Source organism: Embiotoca jacksoni, unplaced genomic scaffold (assembly GCF_022577435.1).
Source record: "Embiotoca jacksoni isolate LCO1_2020_lvr unplaced genomic scaffold, fEmbJac1.0.p SCAF_18, whole genome shotgun sequence".
Classification (NCBI taxonomy): domain Eukaryota; kingdom Metazoa; phylum Chordata; class Actinopteri; family Embiotocidae; genus Embiotoca; species Embiotoca jacksoni.
The window spans coordinates 11348754-11371369 of record NW_027185318.1 but is presented as its reverse complement, the minus strand read 5'-3'; the positions used below and the strand labels follow the sequence as shown (position 1 = coordinate 11371369).

At 43.0% G+C, this 22616-nt stretch overlaps 1 protein-coding gene across 1 annotated transcript in view; it reads left to right on the top strand.

Moving 5' to 3' along the window:
* LOC138200236 (MAM domain-containing glycosylphosphatidylinositol anchor protein 2-like) overlaps positions 1-21442 on the top strand; it is a 73911-nt gene extending 52469 nt beyond the window's left edge. The window contains exons 9-18 of the mRNA XM_069152801.1: positions 299-571; positions 4164-4312; positions 8013-8190; positions 10686-10706; positions 11762-11917; positions 17689-17856; positions 17980-18110; positions 18478-18577; positions 19202-19286; positions 20675-21442. Of these exons, the coding sequence (XP_069008902.1) occupies positions 299-571; positions 4164-4312; positions 8013-8190; positions 10686-10706; positions 11762-11917; positions 17689-17856; positions 17980-18110; positions 18478-18577; positions 19202-19286; positions 20675-20705 (1292 nt within the window). The 3' untranslated portion in view covers positions 20706-21442. The remainder of the gene's footprint in view (positions 1-298; positions 572-4163; positions 4313-8012; positions 8191-10685; positions 10707-11761; positions 11918-17688; positions 17857-17979; positions 18111-18477; positions 18578-19201; positions 19287-20674) is intronic.
* Positions 21443-22616: the final 1174 nt, after the last annotated feature.

Sequence of the window (22616 nt, the reverse complement as noted above, 5' to 3'; positions counted from 1 at the left end):
TTGTCCTTACAAACTTGTCCTAAAAAAAACCTTGAGACGTGGCCTAAAACTTCTCCTGATGGACTTCAGACTTGTCCTAAGTAGTCTTGAGACGTGACTTGAGTCTCGTTTGTCTTCAAAGACCGGAGACTCTGGATTTGCCGTTTCAGACTTGAATCTTGTCCTGTCAGACTGTCTCTCACAGATCTGAGACTCGTCCCGACAGGTTTGTGACCTGATTAATGACCTCAATTGTGTTGAAACTCCTCAGCCACTGGTGATTTGTTCGTCGTCTCATGTTGTCTCTCTTGTCCCACAGTCCCTCCCATCGTGGAGCCGGTGTACACGGAGATCCGCCAGGCTCTCGGCCGGGCGTTCAGCCTCACCTGCCGCCTGCTGCGAGCTCACCCGGCCCGCCTGCTGCGATACGAATGGAAGCTGGGCTCCCGCCTGCTGACCGTCGGACAGTTCAGCGACCAGAAGGACGACACCAACTACCACGTCAGAGCTCTGAACCGGGAAGGATACGGCGAGTACACCTGTGACATCACCAACGAGGCCGGGGCGGGACGCTGCACCTTCCTGGTCACAGGTGAGGCGGCCTGACTGAGGCACGATGGGACGTTACCTCTATAAAAAATTTGATCGTCTGGTGTATGTGTTTAGATCGGTTCAGATGTAACCATGGCAACAAGAGACACTTCAGCGCGGACTGCATCTCTTTCCCCACCTGCTTTCTGCAAAGACCCGCCCCTCTCCGCATCTGATTGGCTCGTACTCATGGCCTTTATCGGTTCGGATTAACGTGACTTAAGACTTCATTTTTGTCTCATTCAAGACTGAATTTGGCTTTTACGAGACGTTACCTACGACTTGTTGTTCGACCCGATACTTGTCTTGACTTTGAACTCGTGCAGAAAAGGTTCAGACTTTAACTACCCGACTCCTCCTGAACACCTGACATTTTTTAACATCGAAATCATTTCAAACTTGACCGCAAAATCAAGGAGTTCTAAAATTTGTAATTATGTTTTACTTACATGTGTAGCTGTCACAGAACTGTGTAATTTGCCGTTTTATTTTGGCGGAGTCCGCGGTCGGCATGACTGTTAACAGCCAATCCAAGACGACAGAAAGTTAATTGAGTTGATCGTTTTTGTCAGAAAAAAATAAGCATTTATTCATGCTGAAAGAAGACCGCCCCTTCCAGTACGAGTGTGCGAGAGGACCCGCAGTCTGACGTCTCCCGCTGCTGGTTCTGTCAACAGCTCGGCGGTCTGACGTGGTTTCTTAGCCGTTTGTATCTTGGTGAAGAGAATGTGACGGTTAATTAGAGTTTATCTCATCTTTAAATTAAGAAGCACGGAGAGCCTCCTCGGGGGTGGTGGTGGTGGTGGTGTGTGTGTGTGGGGGGGGGGGGGGGGGGGGGGGGTAAAAGGCGTCATAAATAATATCCGGCGCTTCTGGAAACCTTCACGTCCTCTCACACATCTGTACTCACACATCTGGCCTCACACTGACAGCAAACGCTTCACTCTGCGGGAGGATTGGACCCGTTTCTACCTCCTCTTTTGTTCAGATGGTTGCACCATCTGAACACTTAACGAATATCTGGGATCTCATTTCATCCGAATTGGTTTCCCTCCTGCGACTTTTCCTCATTTAGAGAGTTTGCAGGTTTTTATTGCGACTGCAGATGGTCCCGGGTGTTTTGAAGAACATTTTCAGTGACTTCTGGTAGGCGAAGTCAGACATCTCTGGCCCATTTATTGAGATCCACATGCAAGCTGCAAGGTATTGTAGATGTTTTTGAACTATTACCCAAGCCCGTCCTCCTGTACATGTCGGTGGGGCAGCCGCTATATCAGCAGGAGAGCCGCTAACGTTAGCATCCTCGCCGCCGGAGGCAGATTCTGTTTGAATGTGACTAAAAACACAGATATTGTGTTCAATGTTTGTCCATTCATAAATGACCTGTTGGCTTTTATTGCACTTTTATTTCAATAGTGTGAAGGAAAAGCTACATATACTGTCGGGCGATGCAAAATTTTATAATGAGCAAAGTTATTCTAATGCAACATAATTCAAAACCTAAAGCTGCGTAACACAAACGTTATCATAAGGGAAAGCAAAGCCTGCTGTGAGGTAACATTAAATTGTATTTTCCTCTCGGGGAGGGGGGGGGGGGGGGCTCCGTACTCTTCAAAGTTTTGACGTTGCATCAAATATTAAACAGACTTTAAGCTGCTCTGGAGGAAAAACAGCTTCCGGATCAGGAGTTGTGTTTGAGTGTGTGGATGGATCAGGTTTGGATCCGTCTGTCTAAATATAACATTCAAGATGTTTATTGTCACCACGGTTACAAGTACAATCGTGCGAAATGCTTTACCCGCTAAGCTCCATCCAGCAGTAAATACACATGTATACAAATATAATGACACAATTTTAGAAATATACGAGGTGTGATTTTTTTTTTTTTTTTTTTTTTTTTTCCCGTCTCTCGTGGACGTGGAGTCTTCAAGAGCTCTGAGAGTCTGCGTCTGCGCTCCGGCTGAGTCAACTCGTATCTCCGTCCTCTCCCGATGAAAGCTCCCCCGCAGAGACGCCCTGTCAGCGCTGCGAGACTTCCTGTAAAAAAAAAAAAAAAAAAAAAAAAAAAACGGCGGCCGCGCTAAGCCTCTTATCAGCGGCCGGCCCGCCGAGCAGCAGCGCGTTCTGCAGGCGGCAGCAGAAAGTGTTTAAAGAGGGGCCGTTGTAAGCTGAGGACGGAGAGCCGATCAGAAATGACGGCGATTTATGCCGGGCTCGTCATTTTTTGCGGAGGTGAAGCTTTTTGTTGTCGTTAATCAGGTGTGAACACGGCGCTGGCATTTTAAACCTCACTCATCCCGCGGCAGCCAATCAGACGGCAGCAGAGCTCCAGAATAAAAGTGTCAGAAGTTGAAGCTATGAGACAAACGCGGCTCCTCGCACCTTCAGACGGAGGGAACAAAGAAACCGAGTTATAATGGAGGGATTTCTTCGAATCGAAGCAGCAGAAAAAGAGTCACCTTCACTTTATCTGTTGAGAAAATGCTTTGTCATTTCAAACCAAATATAAATACGTGTGTGGCTGACGCGCAGCGAGCCAGAACTCACCTTAAAATCGGCACGTTGTGGACACGTGTGGCAGATATGAGCCTCATCACCTTTGCTTTCCAGCACTGAGCCACTGGCACTGAGGCTGGGAAGTGTCTCCTATCAGGATCATATCTACTGAGGCATTAACATCTGTTATTTGTAGCTACAGAAAATCATTTGGATTACACTCTCCCCCCACCCCACCCCCTCTAAACAGCATGAAAACGAAAGAGTTGTTTGTGCCGTTATGCTGTAATTTAATGTAATTTACATTTTCTTAAAATGAATTAAAAAATAATTGGTATCCAAAAAAAAGTATCGTTCAGGAACCAGCATTGAAGAAGGGGTATCGAGCGTATTGAACTATCCCTTTAGTCTTAATTTCAGCAGGAAGACTCTGAAGCTTCATCTTCTCATTCAAGTCACATAATGACATCAGAACAGACATCAGTCCCGTAGAACAAAACGAAACCAGACCTGAGAGAATACACCCCCCCCCCCCTCCCCCGCTGCTTTCGCTGTTGTAAACACCAGCAGATCAGATGAAAGGCTCTCACATGATCCGTCACAGACCAGACAGACCAATCGATGTGCACTAAATCCTCCCCGGCTCACGTTACAGTCTGGCTGTAATTCATTCAAGCTTATTTGAACACACTCTGTTTCTCCAGTTTTTCCACCCCCATGAGGCTCGTGTAGCCGGATTGCATATCTTGTGTTTTTGTACAGGGGGGGAGGGGGGGGACAATCAGACCCGAGTTCAGAGGGTGGTGAGGAGTCGCAGAGCGAGCAGCCTCGTGCTTGTCGATCGCAGGATACTTTAACACAACACAGCACAGTTCAGTGATGCTTTTTATGTTTTTTATTGATCAGCTTCCGATGGGTCCGATGGTCCTTTTTTTTTTTTAAATTATTTTTTAAATTTATTTATTTATTTTTTATTCTCACTGTCTGTTCAGATATTTAATGTTTTTATTTTCCCCTCTGTCAAGCTACATGCTCACATTTCAAATAAAAAAACTCTCCCACCCCTCGTGACCTCTGACCCCCCGCGTCTCTACCAGGTAAAGCCTACGCGCCGGAGTTTTACTACGACACCTACAGCGCTCTGTGGCAGAACAAACCTCGAGTGTACGGCTTCAAGCTGCAGTGGACTCAGATGGAGCCCAACGCCGTGGACCGAATCCTGGCCTACAGACTCGGGATCAGGCAGGTCAGTACCGCACACAGCGGGAACCGGGTCTCACAGTCACACAGTTTCAAACAGATGGGGTTGGCCTCATGGTTTACAACTGAAGGATAAAGCATTAGAAAATGATTTATATACAATTGATAAAGCCTTTAAATACAGCTTACATACTCTTTATGAGTGATCCCTGATTCGAAACCAACGCAGCGCCATCTACATATGGATATTTTCCTCTGACATAAGACTTTCTGTCCAATGAGCACTTTTAATTTGGATACTGTGCATTTCACTGGATTGCATTTTAATCTTCTGTATTTTTAGTGAAACCTGAATGCCCACCATTTGCTCATTTTACTGGGAATTGTGGAAGTTGTTGCGGAGCACATAAAGTATAGCTGGATCGTAATTTATGTGTTACCTAAAAGCATCGCAAGGAGTCTATAACAAATTTTAAAAAATATATTAAATTGAATCGTCGGCCTCCCTGAGTTGGAGGCTTTGCTCATCATCTCCTTCTATATTTGACAGTGCCGCAGATATATTGTCACCTGTTCGCTCATAAAACGCAAGATGAGTCTGAAATTGGTTCCCTCCTGATCTGAACTGCCGTTTACTTTGGATTTGAATGTTTGTTATAAACTGTTGATGAACCGTCTGCAATCGTAAATGTGACCAAACACCAGAATGAGGTCTGTGTTCTGTTGTGTTTGTTGCAGCTGATAAACTTTAATGAAGCCAGTAAAACAGCTTCAGGAGGTTTATGATGTGTAAAAATATTCAGATTAAACTGTGTGTGTGTGTGTGTGTGTGTGTGTGTGTGTGTGTGAGCGCGCGTGCTCGTGTGCGTGTGCTTGTTTGACTTATGTTGTGGGGACCTAAGACTGTTTTACACTCACTGAGACGACACTTCAGACTGGGGGGGCTCTGTAACACTGTTCTGACTGCTTCCCAGTGATTTGGTTTCTGAGAGTGTTGCGTGCCATCACTGACGCACGGCACGATCCAAGTGCACCGAGCCAGCTATGAATTTAATAAAGGTAGCCTTCAACAGCGAAAAAAGCGTGATGGTTGTGCTAATTTAGCCAACTACCCCAAAAATAAGACGCTTAAACTCAAGGTATCCAAACTTCATTCATATGCAGACCTGTCACAGTTATTACACAATGATTTTATTTAATAATTACAATTTACAAAATGAACGGGAAAAAAAAGAGTTGTATGTGACTCAGCTTGACTCGTGCTGACGATATGTCCGGAAAAGATGGATATTATTTTACAGTGAGTTTAATCCCGGTCGTCGCACTGCACGTGTCCTCTCGGTGCTGGAAGGACGTCACATGACACGCGTCGCGTGACCCGCAGCTGTACTGCAGCGGTCGGTGCGTTTTGAAGCATCAAAAACATTCAGACTCAAGAGTGCCTCCGTCTTTCTAGCCTCGCAAGGACGCGCAGTTTTCTTCTGGACTCTCAGGTTACGTGGTGGAGGTTGAGATCAGGGCCAGGGTCCTCACAAGTACAGCAGCACAAAAGCGTGTGTGTGTGTGTGTGTGTGTGTGTGTGTGTGTGTGTGTGTGTGTGTGTGTGTGTGTGTGTGTGTGTGTGAGAGAGAGAGAGACGCTCGCTGGCCAGATTGCAGTAGCTGGAGGTAATCCTCTGTCTCACTGACAGATATAGGACACAGCCTCGCTCGGCCTCTCTGCGGCTCCACGTTCAGGAGTGCAGCTCTGCCGTCAGCTGCTGAATCGGTGGGCTTTTGCAGATTAAACTGCAGGACATCTGAAAAAAGAAAAAGTGATTTCAAAAAGTCTTTCCTGTTTTCTTTCACTGTCTATTTTTCAGTCCAAAACTCTATAAGATATCATGTCTTACCAAATAAAATTAAAAAAAATCTTTGTATTCTGTGGCAAAAAACAAACAAATGTTACGCATCTGTTTATTTTCTTCTTTTTATTTTAATAATTGAATTCATTCCATCATTATTTCAATTATATATTTTTTTAAACTTGGTTTTCTGTCCGATTTTATTTCTTTGAACACGAGCTACAAAGCCAGCTGTGTCATAATATATCAAAACTTTAATCAATCATTTTTCACAGGTTAATCCATCCATCCGTTTCCTGTCTCTTATTCCGATCAATGTTCATTAACTTAATCATATCCTGAAGAATAATTGTCATAAACAATTGGAAAATACTAAAAAAGTGACATCATGATGAATTATTTTCAATAAGGTCGAGAAGAAATGTGTTTTAACTCATCCGTGTGTGTGTGTGTGTGTGTGTGTGTGTGTGTGTGTGGGGGGAGCCAACAGGAAGTAGTCTCGGTCGCTCAGCTCTCTACCATCTCGACCAGGAAGGACGCTAATGAGCTCAAACATGCAGGCACCTTGTGGAGGAATATGGAAACATGCATCAGCTTTCACCGGAATGAGTGTCTCGTAATCCAACTTTCCCTAATACATACCTGGGTGCTGAAAACCTTTCTGACAAAACAAAAAATGTCGAAAATCTTCTCCAGATAAAATTTTTAGATATGATGTAAATCCCGGTGAAATGATGATCGGAAGCCGTACGATAAGAGGCCACTATTTACTGCATGTGGATGACCACAATACATTTTATCATAACGTAATAAACCAGCAGGAAAACTAGCCTCGGCCTTCAGGTGCAACCTCAAAAAAACGAACCGCTTAAACAAATGCATTTAATTCCTTAATGGACTGAAGGAAACGAACACACTTTTTTAATACATTTAAAGGCTTGTGTTTCCGCTGCATGCAATGACCACTGCCGAATGAAAAGTGGCTCGGAGCTGAACCGAACTGCTGTGCCCGGCTTTACTAAATCTTCTTATTGAACGACAAGGTGTTCAGAGATTCAGAGATCAAATTGTAGTGAGAGTATGAGGCAGAAAAAAAATACCCTTCAGAACATTTCCGGAGTCAGAAGTCTGTCTGTAGGAGAGGAACATGAAAAATGAATATTTACTTTTACTGCTGTGATGCTGAGACTTGAGACTGTACCTGAGGCTCCTGCAGCAGCACCAAGCCTGGCTTCAGAGGAGGAGGAGGTGGAGGAGGGTTTGTTGCCATGACAACCGGCTTGTCTTTTCATTCATCCACACCAGTGTGCTGCAGAGAGAGAGAGAGAGCGAGAGAGGAAGTGCTGATGGGACGGAAAATGATGTGAAGAGTAAGAGCAGAGGGAAAAAAAAGAGAGAGAGGCAGAGGAAGAAGTGTCGACGTGTTTTAGGGAAACCTTCTGAGATGTAACGCACTCAGGAACAGGAACAGCAATGGAAAAAAACAACAACACACAAACATCTAGAGCATCTAAATATACTAAAAGGAAATCATTTCAATCTGAAATCCAAAGAAAACTCAAGTATGACTTCAGACGAGACTGAAATTCGCACCAAATCACAACTTCCATAAACTGAAAATAAGAATCGTTTTTAATTTTGTGGAGTTGGAAAGACAAAACTGCTTAAACTTTTAGTTTAGCATCATTAGAAAACAAAAACTGTGATGTATTCAGATTTTTGGTCATCTTTTATTCAGTATTTCAAATTTAAGATTTTGCAGATATTAGTAGATGGTCTGTTATTTGTATTACTATCGTAATAAAATTGACTGAACGCACGTGAGATGTTGCGCTAAATGATTTCACCGAACGAGTCCAAATAACAATAATTGTTAATTATTCGTTTTTCCCGTGTGCCTCAGATGGGTCAGTCGCGCTGGTGGGAGCAGGAGATCGCCATGGAAGGAAACATCCAGAAAGGCGAGCTGTTGACCTACAACCTGACCGAACTCTTCAAACCGGAGTCCTACCTGGTCCGCCTCACCCCCATCACCCGCTACGGCGAGGGCGACGCCACCGAACGCATCATCACGTACAGCGGTATGTTGTCTCGGATCGTAAAAATTCATGGTCAAAGCAGGGTCGTCGTATTCGCCCCTCTGCTGTAGACTTGATCAATAAAAAACAGGATCTTTAAGTAGATTTTAACCAGATTGAATATGTTTAAGGTCCTTATATCCGTAAGGGAAATATTTGATTATAAACTGGTGAAGAATCGTTGAAACGTTGACGTCAGGAAGCATTAAACCAGAAGACATGAGGAATAAATATCTGTCTCTGATAAAAAAAAAAAAAAACCTGGTTCATCCAGCAGGGAATATTTATGGTACGTTAACTAATAATGTATATCTGTGCCGAGTGACTGAGACCTGAATATGAGATTTCAGCATTTGTTTTGTCGTCCTGAACACGTTTACTTCTTGCTTCTTGTTGTGTCTCCTTGTTTGCGCACAAGCTGCTGCTGTGCTTCTCTTTATTTGTATGAAGTCAGGATAAAAAAAAACTGGAAAAACAAGAGTATAAAAGAAATGCAAACTGTTGAGCTGTCACATAAATCCTGATGGGAACCTAAAAAAAATTTTTAAAAAAAAACTCAACTGCAGAGACGCGACAAAGTAAAAAAAACAACAACAATAAAAGCAGCAGAACAGAAGTAAAAATCAGGCTGACAAACAGAGAAACAAACGCAGTGAAAGCTCACAGAGGGAGACGATGACACAAACAAAAATGGGAGAAGAAGAGACGGTCTGAACACCAACTCGTCTGCTGTGTGACGTCGAGTTTTGACGGACTGTCAGTGAACGCCTCGCAGCCCTCGCCTCCCGTTCGTCGCATTGACTCCCCGCAGCAAAAGCGGCGAGGGTTCAGACAGGAAGTTCGGGTGTCCTATCGGCGACGCCGTGAGGGTAGACACCTCCACCTGATGCTGCTCAGCTGGGTCTCGTGGCCCTCTGCACCTCCTCACCTGACATGTGTCTCACATCTGTACAGCTTTTTTGATGTGAAAAGACACAGAACACTCCAGCAGGAGATCAGTGATAACATCCCAGTTCACTGTCGGTAAATGACATTTATTTTTGTCCTTTTCTTCCTCTTACGTTACCATCCTGACAGTTACAGTTCATTCTGTCAACAAAAACAATGATGAAAGATAGTTACCGAAATAAAAAGGAAGGAAGGAGGTCACATTGACTTAATGATAAAAAGCTTGAGTAAAATGGTCCTATCTTTTGTGACTCAATCCTGAATCAGATTACTATAATTTGAAGATGAAGATGTACCTGAGGCCAATGATGAGGAGTTAGTTTTGGTGCCAATCATCAATCAGATAATTTAAAACAGAACCAGAGCATCAAAGGTGACTTTGTGAATCTCAAACGGTGGTGTACCACAAGGCTATATATTAGGACCTCTGCTGTTTTTTAACTGTACGTGCTCCTACTTGGTGACATCTTATGTGAATTAAAGTAAATGTATATGCAGATGAGACTCTGGTTAATGTTGCCATCCTATGATCAAGCACCGATTATCAGATCAAACTAAAAACTACAGATAAATCTGTCGTGGCCTCAGCGGCCTCGACCCTGCTGCTACATGTGTATTTTTCCAGGGCAGATTGGATGATTGGTTATCTGTCCACAGTTTACTGCAGATGTAGAACGGTGGAGCTTTGTACTGTAACCAGGCTGCGATTAGTGATTACTGTGCTGATTGGCGTTTGGTAGGTGCCTCTCTGTGCAGCAGCTGTGTGCAACATAAGACAGTAGAAACAGGAAACCTCTGACCCGACCAGTATTCATCCACACTACGCTCTGAAAAGATGATAGCAAAATGAGTTTAATATATGGTTTGATTGGCCTTCCAGAAGTGTCAAAATGTAAAAAAAAAAAAAAGACACGTTTTTGAAGGTTACATATGAAAAGTGGCACGTGAGCTGTGTCTTTTATCTGGATGTCTAAAACTGGTCCTCACAGTGATAGAAGTACAGGAACACACTCTGACAGCACCCACAGCTCATCCATTAGTGCTGGTTGATAACGAAGCTCAAGCTCGTTGCCAAGCGATGCAGCATCTGTTCGCGCAGTCAGTTTCCATCAGCTGTGCCGATGTGTGTCTCTGTGTGTGTACTTGTACATTATATTAACCAGCACCAGTATAAGGTTTAGACCTCGTTAGGAGATTTGTGATCATCAGTTGTTCAGTTTAGAATCCGGTTCCATGTCAGTGAGGGTCCTCACGAAGATAGAAAAACATGTGACGTGTGGTGTAACTGACAGCTGTGTGTCAAGCCTGCTTCTGGTTGCGTTTCTCTTTTTGGCTTCCTCTTTTAAACTGAAAGAACTCTTCTGCTTCTTGTTTGTTGTTTTGAGTTTTCATCATCATTTTAAGAGTTAATGAGACATTCACATTTAAATACTCTCAGAATTTACTTTTCTTCTGAGGCTGAAGTTGAATATTTTTGGTTCTGTGAAGAACCCTCTTCTGTTCCTGTTGTACTGCCACTGACTGACTTCTTGTCTTTTGTCCCTCCACAGCTCCTGTTAACCCACATCTCAGTAAGTATCTGTCCACTCTGACACACACAATTACACACTCAGCTCTGCTCCGGTTTCAAACAGCAAATTTCCAAATGAAGATCTGTATTGGGCTTCTGATTAAAGCAGATTTTATGTCTCTTTTTAAATAGCTGCGTAAATGATACGTTGTCCAAGAGTGACGACAAGATGCGGGAGGTGAAGGAAAGACTGTAGTTGTCTCCTTCTCAGTAACAAATATCTACCAACTGACCTGGAAACAGCCACAGATACTGTACGAATCAGAGCAGAGAGTAAAGCTGCAGTCAGTCCTGCTACAGTCTCTCTATCATCTCTGCTGTTTACTGCACAAACACTGTTGTTCCCCAACTTCAGTCTGTAGTGCAGCGCATCCTCCCAGGTAACATAAATATACTTGTAAAACTGCACCAAGTCTGGCTGCCTTAGATTCATAAATCTGTTAAGATTCAAAAGCAGGAAGGACCCAAACAAACAGAAACAGGCGGTTTCATGCAAATTAAAAACCTTGACGACAAAAAGCACCAGCTGGATATCAAAAACAAAAGTTCCAAACACTGTATGAAATCCCAGAGACAGCAGAGGCAGAGCTCACAAAGAAAGCAAAGGCAACTGGAAATGCAACAGTCAAAAACAAAAACACTTTACCTTTAACACAGAGAATATATATAAAACTATTAACTAAACAACAAGAACTGACCACAAACAAAGAACTTTTTGGCTGTCAAAAACATATGGAAACGGACAAACTTGGAAGAGAGCAAAGTCTAAATACAGTAGGGAGAGGAGGACAGTGAGGGACAGACGAAACTAATCGCGATGGGGTAGAGGGAAGGGAAATAACCAAGACACAGAGATTTCCACGGAAATAAAAACAGAAATGAAATCCAAACCATTTTTAGATTTTTTTTTTTTTTTTAGGATATTTTTGAAAGCAACAATTAAATTACATCTCTAAATTTAACAGGCTGAGGTGTTATCATCAGTAAATCACCTGTTTGTATTATTTATTGTACTTTATCTAACAAGTGTGTGTGTGTGTGTGTGTGTGTGTTCAGGGGAGTTCCAGTGTGGCTTCGAGGACGAGGCGGTGTGTTTGTTCTCTCAGGACAAAACCGACGAGTTCGACTGGACGCGTCACAGCGCCGCCACACGGGACACTAAATACACCCCGAACACGGGACCGAGCGCCGACCACACCGGCTCTAAGCAAGGTACACACACACAAACACACACACACACACACACAGTTGTGTTTACATCATCTCAGATGACAGTATATTAACGTCATCCTCAAAACTAATGATTTAGCCTTTGTGGACAAGCCGGGTGGAAAAGGTTAAAAAAAAATAAATAAATAAATAATTTCCTCCTCCCAAAAAAAGCCTTAAAAGATATTAAAGGTGTGAAATTTCACTCACAAACATTAAAAACATTTCATAAACATTCACAAATAATCGTGTCGGTAGCAGCTGTGTTTGCATCCACCTGTTTCAGAATAAAAAAAAAATCCTGATTGGAAACACTGAACACGGAAAATATCACCAAAAGTCAGATGTTCTATTCTGTTTGACGTCGGTCTCTACGGCATAGCGAGACAATAACTTTTCCACTTCAGCCGAGACGAAAAACCCTTCGAGAAATTCAACTTTTTTTTTCTTTTCGCTTTAGTCTTTTCAAAGTGTTAATTAACAAGATGCATAAAAATGGTGGAGAAAATAAACAACAGAAAACTATAAAAGAAAAAAGAAACTAGATTCCTTCGAGGATAACTCAACTAAACTCTCCAGTCCATTTATATATCTAGTTTAGAGGAAAACAAGACATCACAAACACATCTGCTCTCAGCAAACCGGCCCGTCCGGACGGCTCCCCGCTCGCCGCCCAAAATTCTGATGTCGCCTGCAGCTCTGACAGCAGGAGGCGAGCGGAGGATTAAAACCGACTCTTGGCTGTTAATCATCTCGTCGGACTGTTTTCGACGGGAGTCGGGCATCGCCGCCGAGGACGGGCGACGCCCCACTCCGAACACAACAAGAGGCTGAAAACGCAAAGCAGCGGGGAGGCAGCCGGAGGAGTCCTCGCTGACTGAATGAGAGCAGCACTGATGGACACACTGCAGCGTTTTCTTCTGTAAAAATCCCATCTGCGGGATAAATGGGTTGAAAACTGTCACTGACCGGAGTAAACAAAACGAGAAAAAGGTGCATCCAGCTGTGGTTAAAGGCAGAACTTGATAAAACATGATTTGTTTTGTTTGGGATTATTTTCAGTAGGATTTTAAAACCATAATAACTTAGAAATTGATATAAATAGCAAAAAAATAAAGACTAGAGTATGAAGAGGGAAGGATTAAGATCGGTCGGGTCCAAAACATCCTGCATACCTCATAAAATCAGGCCATTGTAATAAAATAAAGTGAGTACATTTAATCATTTTTGGCCTTTTTGGCATTTTAGCCAAAACAACAAAATCCTACAGCTTCTGTTACAATTATAGAATAAATGCATGAAAATTATTCAACAGCTGTTGATGGAAAGAAAGCAAAATTTTAAGGAAAGCAAATAACAGAATTTAAAATTAAATCAACAGGCAACCAATTACACAGCCCATCAGTTACAGTTCTAACATGAGCTACTCAGCTAAACGTTTCCAATGTGTGTAAAGATTAATAAAAAATAAATAAATAAATAAAAGATTTAATAAGAAAAAAAGGTTTGTTTTGTGTTGCCTTCCTTTAACTAGAGCATTGAAAAGTTTACACATTTAGCTAAAGTCTTGGATTAATGGGTGAAATATCTGAAAGTATTTCATGAATTCTTTGAATTTTTAACACAAGCCAAAATTAATACTACGAGGCAAACGGTGGTCACATCAGATAATGAGAAAACATGAGATTACGAGGGAAAAAATGCGTATCTGTAGCCGTGTGTGCCTAAAAAAGATAAAGTAAATAAAAATGAAACTACATTTTAGAGTGGTCTTTTACGGTGACCAGTTCAAGGCACACCTGCAGAACAACCCTGCTGTTCAATCAGCATCTTGATGTTCCACGTCACATGTCAGGTGATTGGATTATTTTAGCAAAGACAAAGTGATAACTAACATGCATTTTAAGCACGCCACAAATCTGAGATGTTTTACTTCATGCATTTTAATTTTTGAGTGCGGCGGTTCGATGTGGTGGAGTCGGACAGAACAACCCTCAAATTGGAGGAACAAACACCTCCCAGTATGGACATCCCGTGCCTGCTACGCGCTGCTAAATTGCCACATTTTCCAATGGAGTTTGGCATTTCTCTGCGCCACGTAGGCAGGAGGGACGTTATCAGGAAAAAGCAGCATGTCAGTGTCAGACTGACTTTCACAGTCTGATTACAGAAAGGCAAGTCTGACTGAATTATCTTTATAGTGTCACACTGACACTTTATGTGCATGTGGGCGCAGTGAGCCGGCCTGTCAAACTGTCCACTGTGCCTTTAGTTAGATTAAGATAACTTTAGCATCTGTCCCACAGCCAAAATAGTTTGCAGATAATGATGACAGTTCAGAGTTTAGAGTTTTTTGTTTGTTAATATACTTCTTACTTTTTAAGACTTGGCAAAGAAGAGCCAGCTGTCAGCGAGACGTTTCCAGAAGCTCAGTTTGACAGCTGAAAGAGTTTCAGCCTTCGAAAACGTTAAAACTCAACATCTCGGTGTTTTGGTGTCAGAGACAGAAACAAAAGAGCCCGGAGTCGCCATTTTTAAACAGATGCTCCACCATCACCCGCCAGAGGAACAAAAAGAAAGGCAGCGAGCGGTTTTCTTATTCAAATTAAAGTAGAACGGAGACAATAATGACATCCAATTCAAACCCCCATATTTTCCCATTAAGGATCCATAAGGAAAGAAAATCCCACCATTATTATCGTAATATTACTTTCATTTCTAAATACATAAATGGATAAATAACAAGGCGTCCATGTTGGTTTACATCTTCAGGCACTTACATATTACTCAGAAAGATGAATTTCTTTGCCCTTATTATGACTTCCAGTTCCGGTAATTATGGCAAGACTCAGCTGCTAGAAATTGGGAGCTGGACATGAATAATTTGCAACAGCAAATGCGTTTTGAAGGCAACATACCTTAAACCTAATCACGGAAATGTTGTTAACCGATTATTACAGCCCAGTTTCTTCAGGCTCTGAGCTTCAGTTCGTTAAATTTAAAGTAAAATAAAAGGCACCTCATTAAAGTGGAATGTCTGTCTCTTAACATCAATATTGAAGTTGATCATGTTTAATATTTTTGTGAAAATCCTTTGCGGTCGGTGGCTTGCTGATGTTGACGACAACTTCCTTTTTAAAATTACAACCACAATATCTTGCAGCACAATAGCCACAGATTCCTTTCTGTCTAATCGGGTCGTATCTGGTCAGAATGTCCAGTATCACATATTTACACACCCGACACATCAGACTTTGAATTAATTCGTCTCTTCGGGTCGACCTCGGCAGATTTATTTGGGTCGGGTCCGGACGGTACTCGGCTTCCCCTCAGATCAGGCCTCTCTTAATAACTTACTCACAAAGGTTATTTCTTTTTGATCCTTCCTCACACAGAAAAAGCGACTCCAGAAAAAAAAAAGTCTTTCTTCGCCACGGTGGCTCTCAGGTTGATTCAAGCTCTGTACGCCCACCATCCACCCCGACCTCCTCCTGCTGACTCCAGTGCAGGTCATAAGTTTAAACCGTCATTAAAAAAACATAAAAAAAAAAAAAAATAGGCCCAGCCAGAGATTACATTCGTCACCATGTGATATTGTGCTAAAGGCTGGTGGAGCTGGAGGTGTTTACGCGGGAAAACTCGCTGTCAACCTGCGAATCTCGATGAACGCGCCGGGAGAACCCGAAACGACCGACGTTCCGAAGCGAGAGTCGTCGCCACGGAAACGGCCACACAGGGAAACTAAGACTGTGAGCTACAACCTGCTGCAGCTGCTCCCGGCAGGAAGAGGCTAAAATAATGCAATGTGATTGGCTGTCAACACCTCGCCATCAGAGCCTGACTGGAGGTGGAGGGACAGCCGCTGAGAGAGGTTTACACTTCCCAAAATATCCAACGGAAAGCAGGGAAACTCCAAACCCACAGGATCCAGCTAATCTTTAGCAATATTTCACTTTTCATTTTGAATTCTTAAAACAGGAAGTTGTGCGCTGGGACAATTTTCAGCAGCGGGTTTTGGTGGTCACAGAGGAACGAGTGATATGATACCCGTTCGTAGAAACATTCGGTGTTTATATTAGTCGCGAGTTTTAGTTTGAAATATTAAATGCTTCCAGCCTCGTATAAAACTACATCTTAAACTGTCTTGATGTTTCACTGTAATTGATTGGTTTTAAACCTCTGTGATAAAAACACAACCTCTGAACACGAGCTGCTTACAGGTGCGTTTCCCTTCGCCTGCTTTTATTTGCATTTTGAACATAAAAGACGGATGAAAATTCCCCCCAAACCTCGAAATATCACTAAAAAGTTGCTCTTTAAACTAAAAAGGGGAAAACAAATACTAGGAAATCCATGGACATTTATTTTACAGATTCAACTTTTCACTTCGACTTTTAAGCTGATTTGTAACGAAACCTTTTCTGACTAAATTTGAAATGCAATTAGAAGAATCAGCAGCAGTGGATTCACTGTACATGCAGTCCATTAAAGGATTATCTGGGTGGAAAATTCTCCTTATTTCGGCCTACAACTACAATATAATGCGTTTTAAACATCTATATTTACATGTATTAAGTGCTCATATCCTGCCTTTAAATGTGCAGGGTTAGAATAAAGTGTTCCTGACAGCAGTTTGCAGCCTGAGGTGGATTAACTGTACAACAGGGGGGGTAAATAGATCTCGCTGTGTGTGTTCAGAGTTTAACCCGCGAGTAAACACAGGTTCAAATAACTGTGCGTACATCCAGCTGACTCGCGACAGCGGCTGTTTGTTGTTTTGCCTCATTCTCTTCCTCCTCGTTTCCTCCTCCTCCTCCTCCTCGTTTCCTCTTCGCTCTGTGGCGTGGGGGCTCATTAAAGCGAGCCTCGGGATGGACCGTTTTGAAATCAAACAGGAAACATTTCATTTGTGGGGATTGTCTCTGGCACCGGATGAGCCCGAGGTGGATTTGCTTCTGCACTGCTGTTCCTGCAGCTCTCTGCAGGACTCTGACATCAGTTTGTTCTGCTGCCGCCTAAAGGGGAAATCTGTGCAGATTAACGGGGAGGAGAGAGAGCGAGGCAGGGTTAGAGGTTCAATTCCCCGTACAGCTGCAGAGGTCAAAGAAAATGTCCTGCAGGATTTTACCCTTTAGTGTTTATTCTGTTTATTTGATCCGCTCTCCAAACCATTTATTTATCCCTCATTGTTGCGTTATTAAATTTATTCTTCTGAAGTAAGTCTTTTTCCGTCTAATCTGTTATTTTTTATTGATGTTGTTGACATTTTCCTCTTAGTTATGCTGCCATAGGCCGAGGCTGCTGGGGAATCTCCCATAATGCACTGAGCTCCTCTCCTCCACTCTCTTTTTTACTCTATGCATTTTTATGTTTCTATTATAACTTTTTGTAGATGAAGTTTACTTTAAAAGTATGTTTTTATTTACTTTTACGACTTCATGGAGCGCCCTTACTCGTCAACCAATCACATGCCAGTGCCGTCTCCTAGCAACAACGTTTTTGCTGCCACAACTCCCAAGTGAGCTCCTGACTCAGCAAATTCTCGAAGGAACGTTTTCATAATCAGCTTTTTAGCCACAGAGGAATTTAGCAGCAACCGGTCAGTTAATGTGTCTTTAATTCAGAGTCTCTGGAGCTAGCAAGAGCTAACTGGATAAATACGTGAGTGTCCTGCAATTAACTGGAAGTTGTGACATCAAAACAGACCCGAGTTTTAATCACGAACTGATTTCCGAGCTGCCGAGCCGACCTCTGCCTGTGTTTGTGTCTGTCAGGTTTCTACATGTACATCGAGACGTCGAGGCCGAGACTAGAGGGTGACAAGGCCCGACTGCTGTCCCCCACCTTCAACATGAACTCCAAGAGCTCCTCCTCCTCTGCTGTTAGCAACAACCCCACCTACTGCTTCGCCTTCTACTACCACATGTACGGGAAACACATAGGTGAGAGCGCAGATGGACGATGTCGGTCTCAGGTACAGCACAGGATCAATATCAAGAATCCAAAAAAGACCCTGACTGTGCTGTTTGTTTGTTTGTTTGTTTGTTTGTTTGTTTGCCCTGTAGGAGCTCTGAATGTTTTCCTGCGTCAGAAAGGTCAGACAGTGACAGACACCTCAGTCTGGAGTCTGATCGGTAACCAAGGAGACCACTGGCGACAAGCCAAGGTCAACATCCACCCAACCGCAGCCTTCCAGGTACCACAGGCCACACCCATTTTACTACAAACCACACCCACTTGGTATAGCCCACGCCTACTTCACAACAGGTTTCACACACTTTACTAAGCAAGGGTTTCCGTAGACCACACCCATCATATACAGACCACGCCCACTTGGTTATAGTCAACGCCCAGTTTCCCCACACAATGCAAAACGTTTACTACAAACCACGCCCACATTACTACGGACCACTCACTTTACAGCAGAGCTCACCCAGGTTAACACAGGCCACGCCCACTGCACGACAGCTTTTTTTTTTACAACACCAGGATGGACAGTTTGGACGCACCTCATTTCCATACAAAAGGTATTCTCTGCTTCCTGTCTCTTTGTGTCTCTGAAGATGGTGATGGAGGGAGTCCGAGGTGCTGGTATCGAAGGGGATATCGCCATCGATGATGTCACCATTGAGGAGGGCGAATGTAAAGACCCTCCTCCGAACAGTGAGTGTAATGATAGTGTGATAAATAGCTGTGAGCACGTCCCTCCTTTTCATTTTAATGGTCCTTTTATTTCAAGTATTAACACGCCCTTGAAATTAAAGGACAATTAAAGACATTTAAAAACTCATTTAGCATTTCTTTCACCATAAAAAAAAAAAGTCATACATTATTAGAGCAGTAAAGAAGTAAATAAATTCTGTCTTTGTCATTAAATGCCCTTTGTCTTTATCAAGATGAATAAATTAAGTAATTTATGATTCTGAATTTAATGGTACAATTGTCTTCTTCATTTGAAGCCATTAACCATGTAAAGTTTATTAAATGTTTAATGAGGAGTGTAGAATCAGGAGGAAACGGGTGGTCCAGGAAGAGGTTCAAACTCATCATTTGTCATTTCACATGTACCTTGAGGTGATTTTTTTTGGGGGGGGTGGGGGGGAACAGGCTTCGGTACATCAGCTCGTACACGTGCAGTCACAGGAAAACACCACAGCTGCCACTTGGATGGTTTCAAACGGAGCTCTAGAGAAAACTATTTAAACATTGTGGGTGGTATTATCTCCTCCTTCGACTCATTAATCCTCTCTCTCTCTCTCTCTCTCTCTCTCTCTGTGTCCCTCACAGATCTACGGTCACTGGCCCCGCCCTCGTCACCCCATATATGGCAGCTCTGCATCACTCTGACTTTGGTCTTGATCGGCCGGCCGAGGTGACCCCCCCCCCCCCCCCCCCTCCCTCCCCTCTCTCTTCGCGAGTCCACGACCTTTGACTCCTTCGACTTACTCTCTCCCTCCCCATCCAATCCCATCATCCCCGCCATTTGTACCCCCCCTCCCCCCCCCCTCCCCCCCCCCTCCAGCTACCAAAGATACGGTCAGAGTTGTAGACTGACTTCCTGCCAAGACGGCTTGACGCAACAGGTCGAAACATCACAGGACAAAATGAGAACTGACGTTTAAAGGAACAGTCCAATATTTTACTGAGCTGCTCCCCGTTCGGGCGGATAGCGACTTCACGTCTGCGTCCAGGAGGTTTTTAGGGTAGCTTAATTTAGCATAGCGACAGGAAGCAGGGGGGAAACCGCTGGCCGAGCTCCGTTGTGAAAGGAGAAGAATTCCCTTTCGGTGTCTTGCAAAACTGTCCGATTTACATTTATGTCGTTCGCTAAGCAAGCCAGTCGGCGGTCCGTCCCGCGGGTCAGACGAGTTTACGGTCGAGAAAAACATCTCCGGCGCCAACAGCTGCTGAAACCAGTGAAGCATTTTGCGTTCACATTTCTGCACCTGCTCAATAAGCCGACATGCGTCATGTAAATAATCTAAACAGCCTAAAAAAAAAAAAAAACCTGCTGCCGTAGGCTAGCTAACATCACAAACACCGGCCTGCGTTTTGTGACGAAGCTCGAACTCATTGTCGTAGCAGCGAGTTACGACGCCGTGCAAACCAAAACATATCCAGCTTCTTCTTCTTCTTCTTCTTCTTCTCCTCCTCCTCCGGGTTTTCATTGGCCGGCCGGCCCGCGTGTCCTCCGTCCAGGCCGAGCGGGAGGATAACGTTTCCTGTCAGCTCTATTCTTAAAGGTTTACATCGGAGCAGCGTTTTCTCTTCTCGTCCCTGAACGCCTCTCACGTGCGAACGCAGACGTCGGTGTGAAACACGACATTGTGCGGGTTTTTTTTTTGTGTGGAGCGTCGGGCGCCCGACGGACACGATGGGATTTTTCCCGTCATCACGAGCGCATCGGTTTCCTCCAGTGAAATTCTTTGACCTTTCAGACGCCGAGCGCAGCAGATCAGCGTCAGCAAAGAGGAAACAACAGCTTGAATGTCAACCTCTCCCCCCTCCCCCCCCCCCGTCCCACCGTCCCCACTCGTCATCCTCCACCCTCCCGCCCTCGCCGTTCTCCCCCCTCTCAACAACAGATCAACCGTACTGTACCGCAAGGTGGACGGACGAGCGGCAGGCGCTAACGTTTCTTTGGAGCGGCGGGGTTGTTTTCTTTTTACAGCGGGCGGGAGCGACTGAGCAGCGTTTAAAAAAAAAAAAAAAAAAAAAATACTGTTGGATCACATTTTGACGTCTTTCTGTCTGCGACAGACCGAGGAGGAGAGTTTACCCTCTGCCATGACATCAAGTGCCTTCAGACTCTCAGAGGAAAAGATCACCGGGCCGAGGACGACCGCCGTCGTCACGGAAACAAAGAGTGTCGGACATCGTTCTGTCTTAACAACCGGAGAGATAAAAAAAATTTAAAAAAATAAAAAAAAAATCAAACGAAATCGTCCTCTGGTTTGATTATGCAGAGAAACCGTTTCTTACTTTTCTTTTTTTTTCTTTTTTTTCTTTTTTTGAGATGAAAATCTGAAAATTCTGGGAAAACGGAAGCCGTGAAAAAAAAAAGAGGCAACTAACAAAAGAAGCCATGGACAGGAGCGGATTCTCAATACAGACAGCAAGTGCTCTGATTTATTTAACGACTACAAGAACCACGCGCAGTCTTCATCTGAGGATCTGCGACTGGATATTTCAAAATAAAAGGACTTCCTGTTGGACGGTTTTCAGCCCTAAGCCAATAGGATTTAAGCATTTGGTCTCTCAGAACTATTTTAATATTTCAAAATAAGAGTTTTCAGAAGGGGGCGGAGACTTTGACGCTACCTGAGACCATCGGTTACCTTAAACTATAGGTGGAGCTTTTGGAGAAATGAAGAAAGAAAAATGTAATGTAAACTCAAATGTTATATTGTTCCTATGATATTATAAAGACAGGGGACATCTTTACACTTTTAGCTCCACGCCATCTCTTTTGCTTTGTTGGTTTGAACAAGGGTGGGGGTTTTATTTTATTTTTTTTATTTTTTTTTTTTGGGGGGGGGGTTTCAGGATTTGTGGAAAAACTCAAAGGGAAAACTTAATATCTAAAAAGTGAATTTATTTTTCATCTGGTTGATGGTTTGACTGACAGATAAACATCTTTTGGTACACGTCATGCTGATCTCTATTCAAACTGTGGTGAGGATCCATTAAAAGAAAGCACAAAAAAGAAGTTGAGAAACGAACAACACATCTGTACACACGTGTAGGGAAACACCTTTAGGACAAATTATCCAGATTCATCACCTCCGCGTCTTACATCTTATGGAAGCCCATTTCTGCCAAGAAAAAGAAAAAAAAATGGATAAAAACTTAGCATGATTGAAAAAAAAAATTGTCATTTTAATTTAGTAAATCATTTAAAAAAAAGTCAATTTAATTGACTCGTAATTTTTACATAATATTTAGATTTAATAATAACTTCTCATACATTTTTATAATGTTGGCTTAAATTGTATGTATTTCCTTGCGCTTGTTCTTTTTTTTTGTAAGTCATTGCTCAAACCATTTTTTGTTGCTGTTGTTTTTGGCAGTAATGGGCTTCCGTACATTAGCTGGTGCACATGTTGTCACAACAAAACCACGCAACTGCCATTTTAAATCCCGTGGTTTTACAACATATACGAAAGGAAAAAATAAATAAATATATATATATATATATATGTATTTGAGCTTGAAAATCAGTTTAAAGACACAGAGTTTCTCAGTGAATCAGAATGTGATCAAATCGTGCAGGGAATTGATTTGATCGATTGAAAGTGGACATGATTTAATAACATTAATGAGCTGGCTATGAGATGACAAAGCCAAGAGTGATTTTATATGATTCACTGTGTCTTTTAAAAACTCTCTCCCTGCAAAACCGTGTCTCTTATTGGAGATGCATGCTGTGTTTTTTATTATTTTTTTTCAGTACATGATGACGATGATGATGATGATGATGATGATGATGATGATGATGATGAAGCAGCAGTAAAACAGCCTGATTCCATCTCGGCCACTGTCACACACACACACACACACTGTTATTGAACCAGAAGTCAGCAGAGGATCCACTGGAAAAACGACTCCCTCGGATAAATGTAATTTCGCTTTATTGTTTTGTTGATTTCTGTTCCTCCCTGTGGCAGCAGCTTTAGTCCCTCGTCATTGTTATTCCACTGCA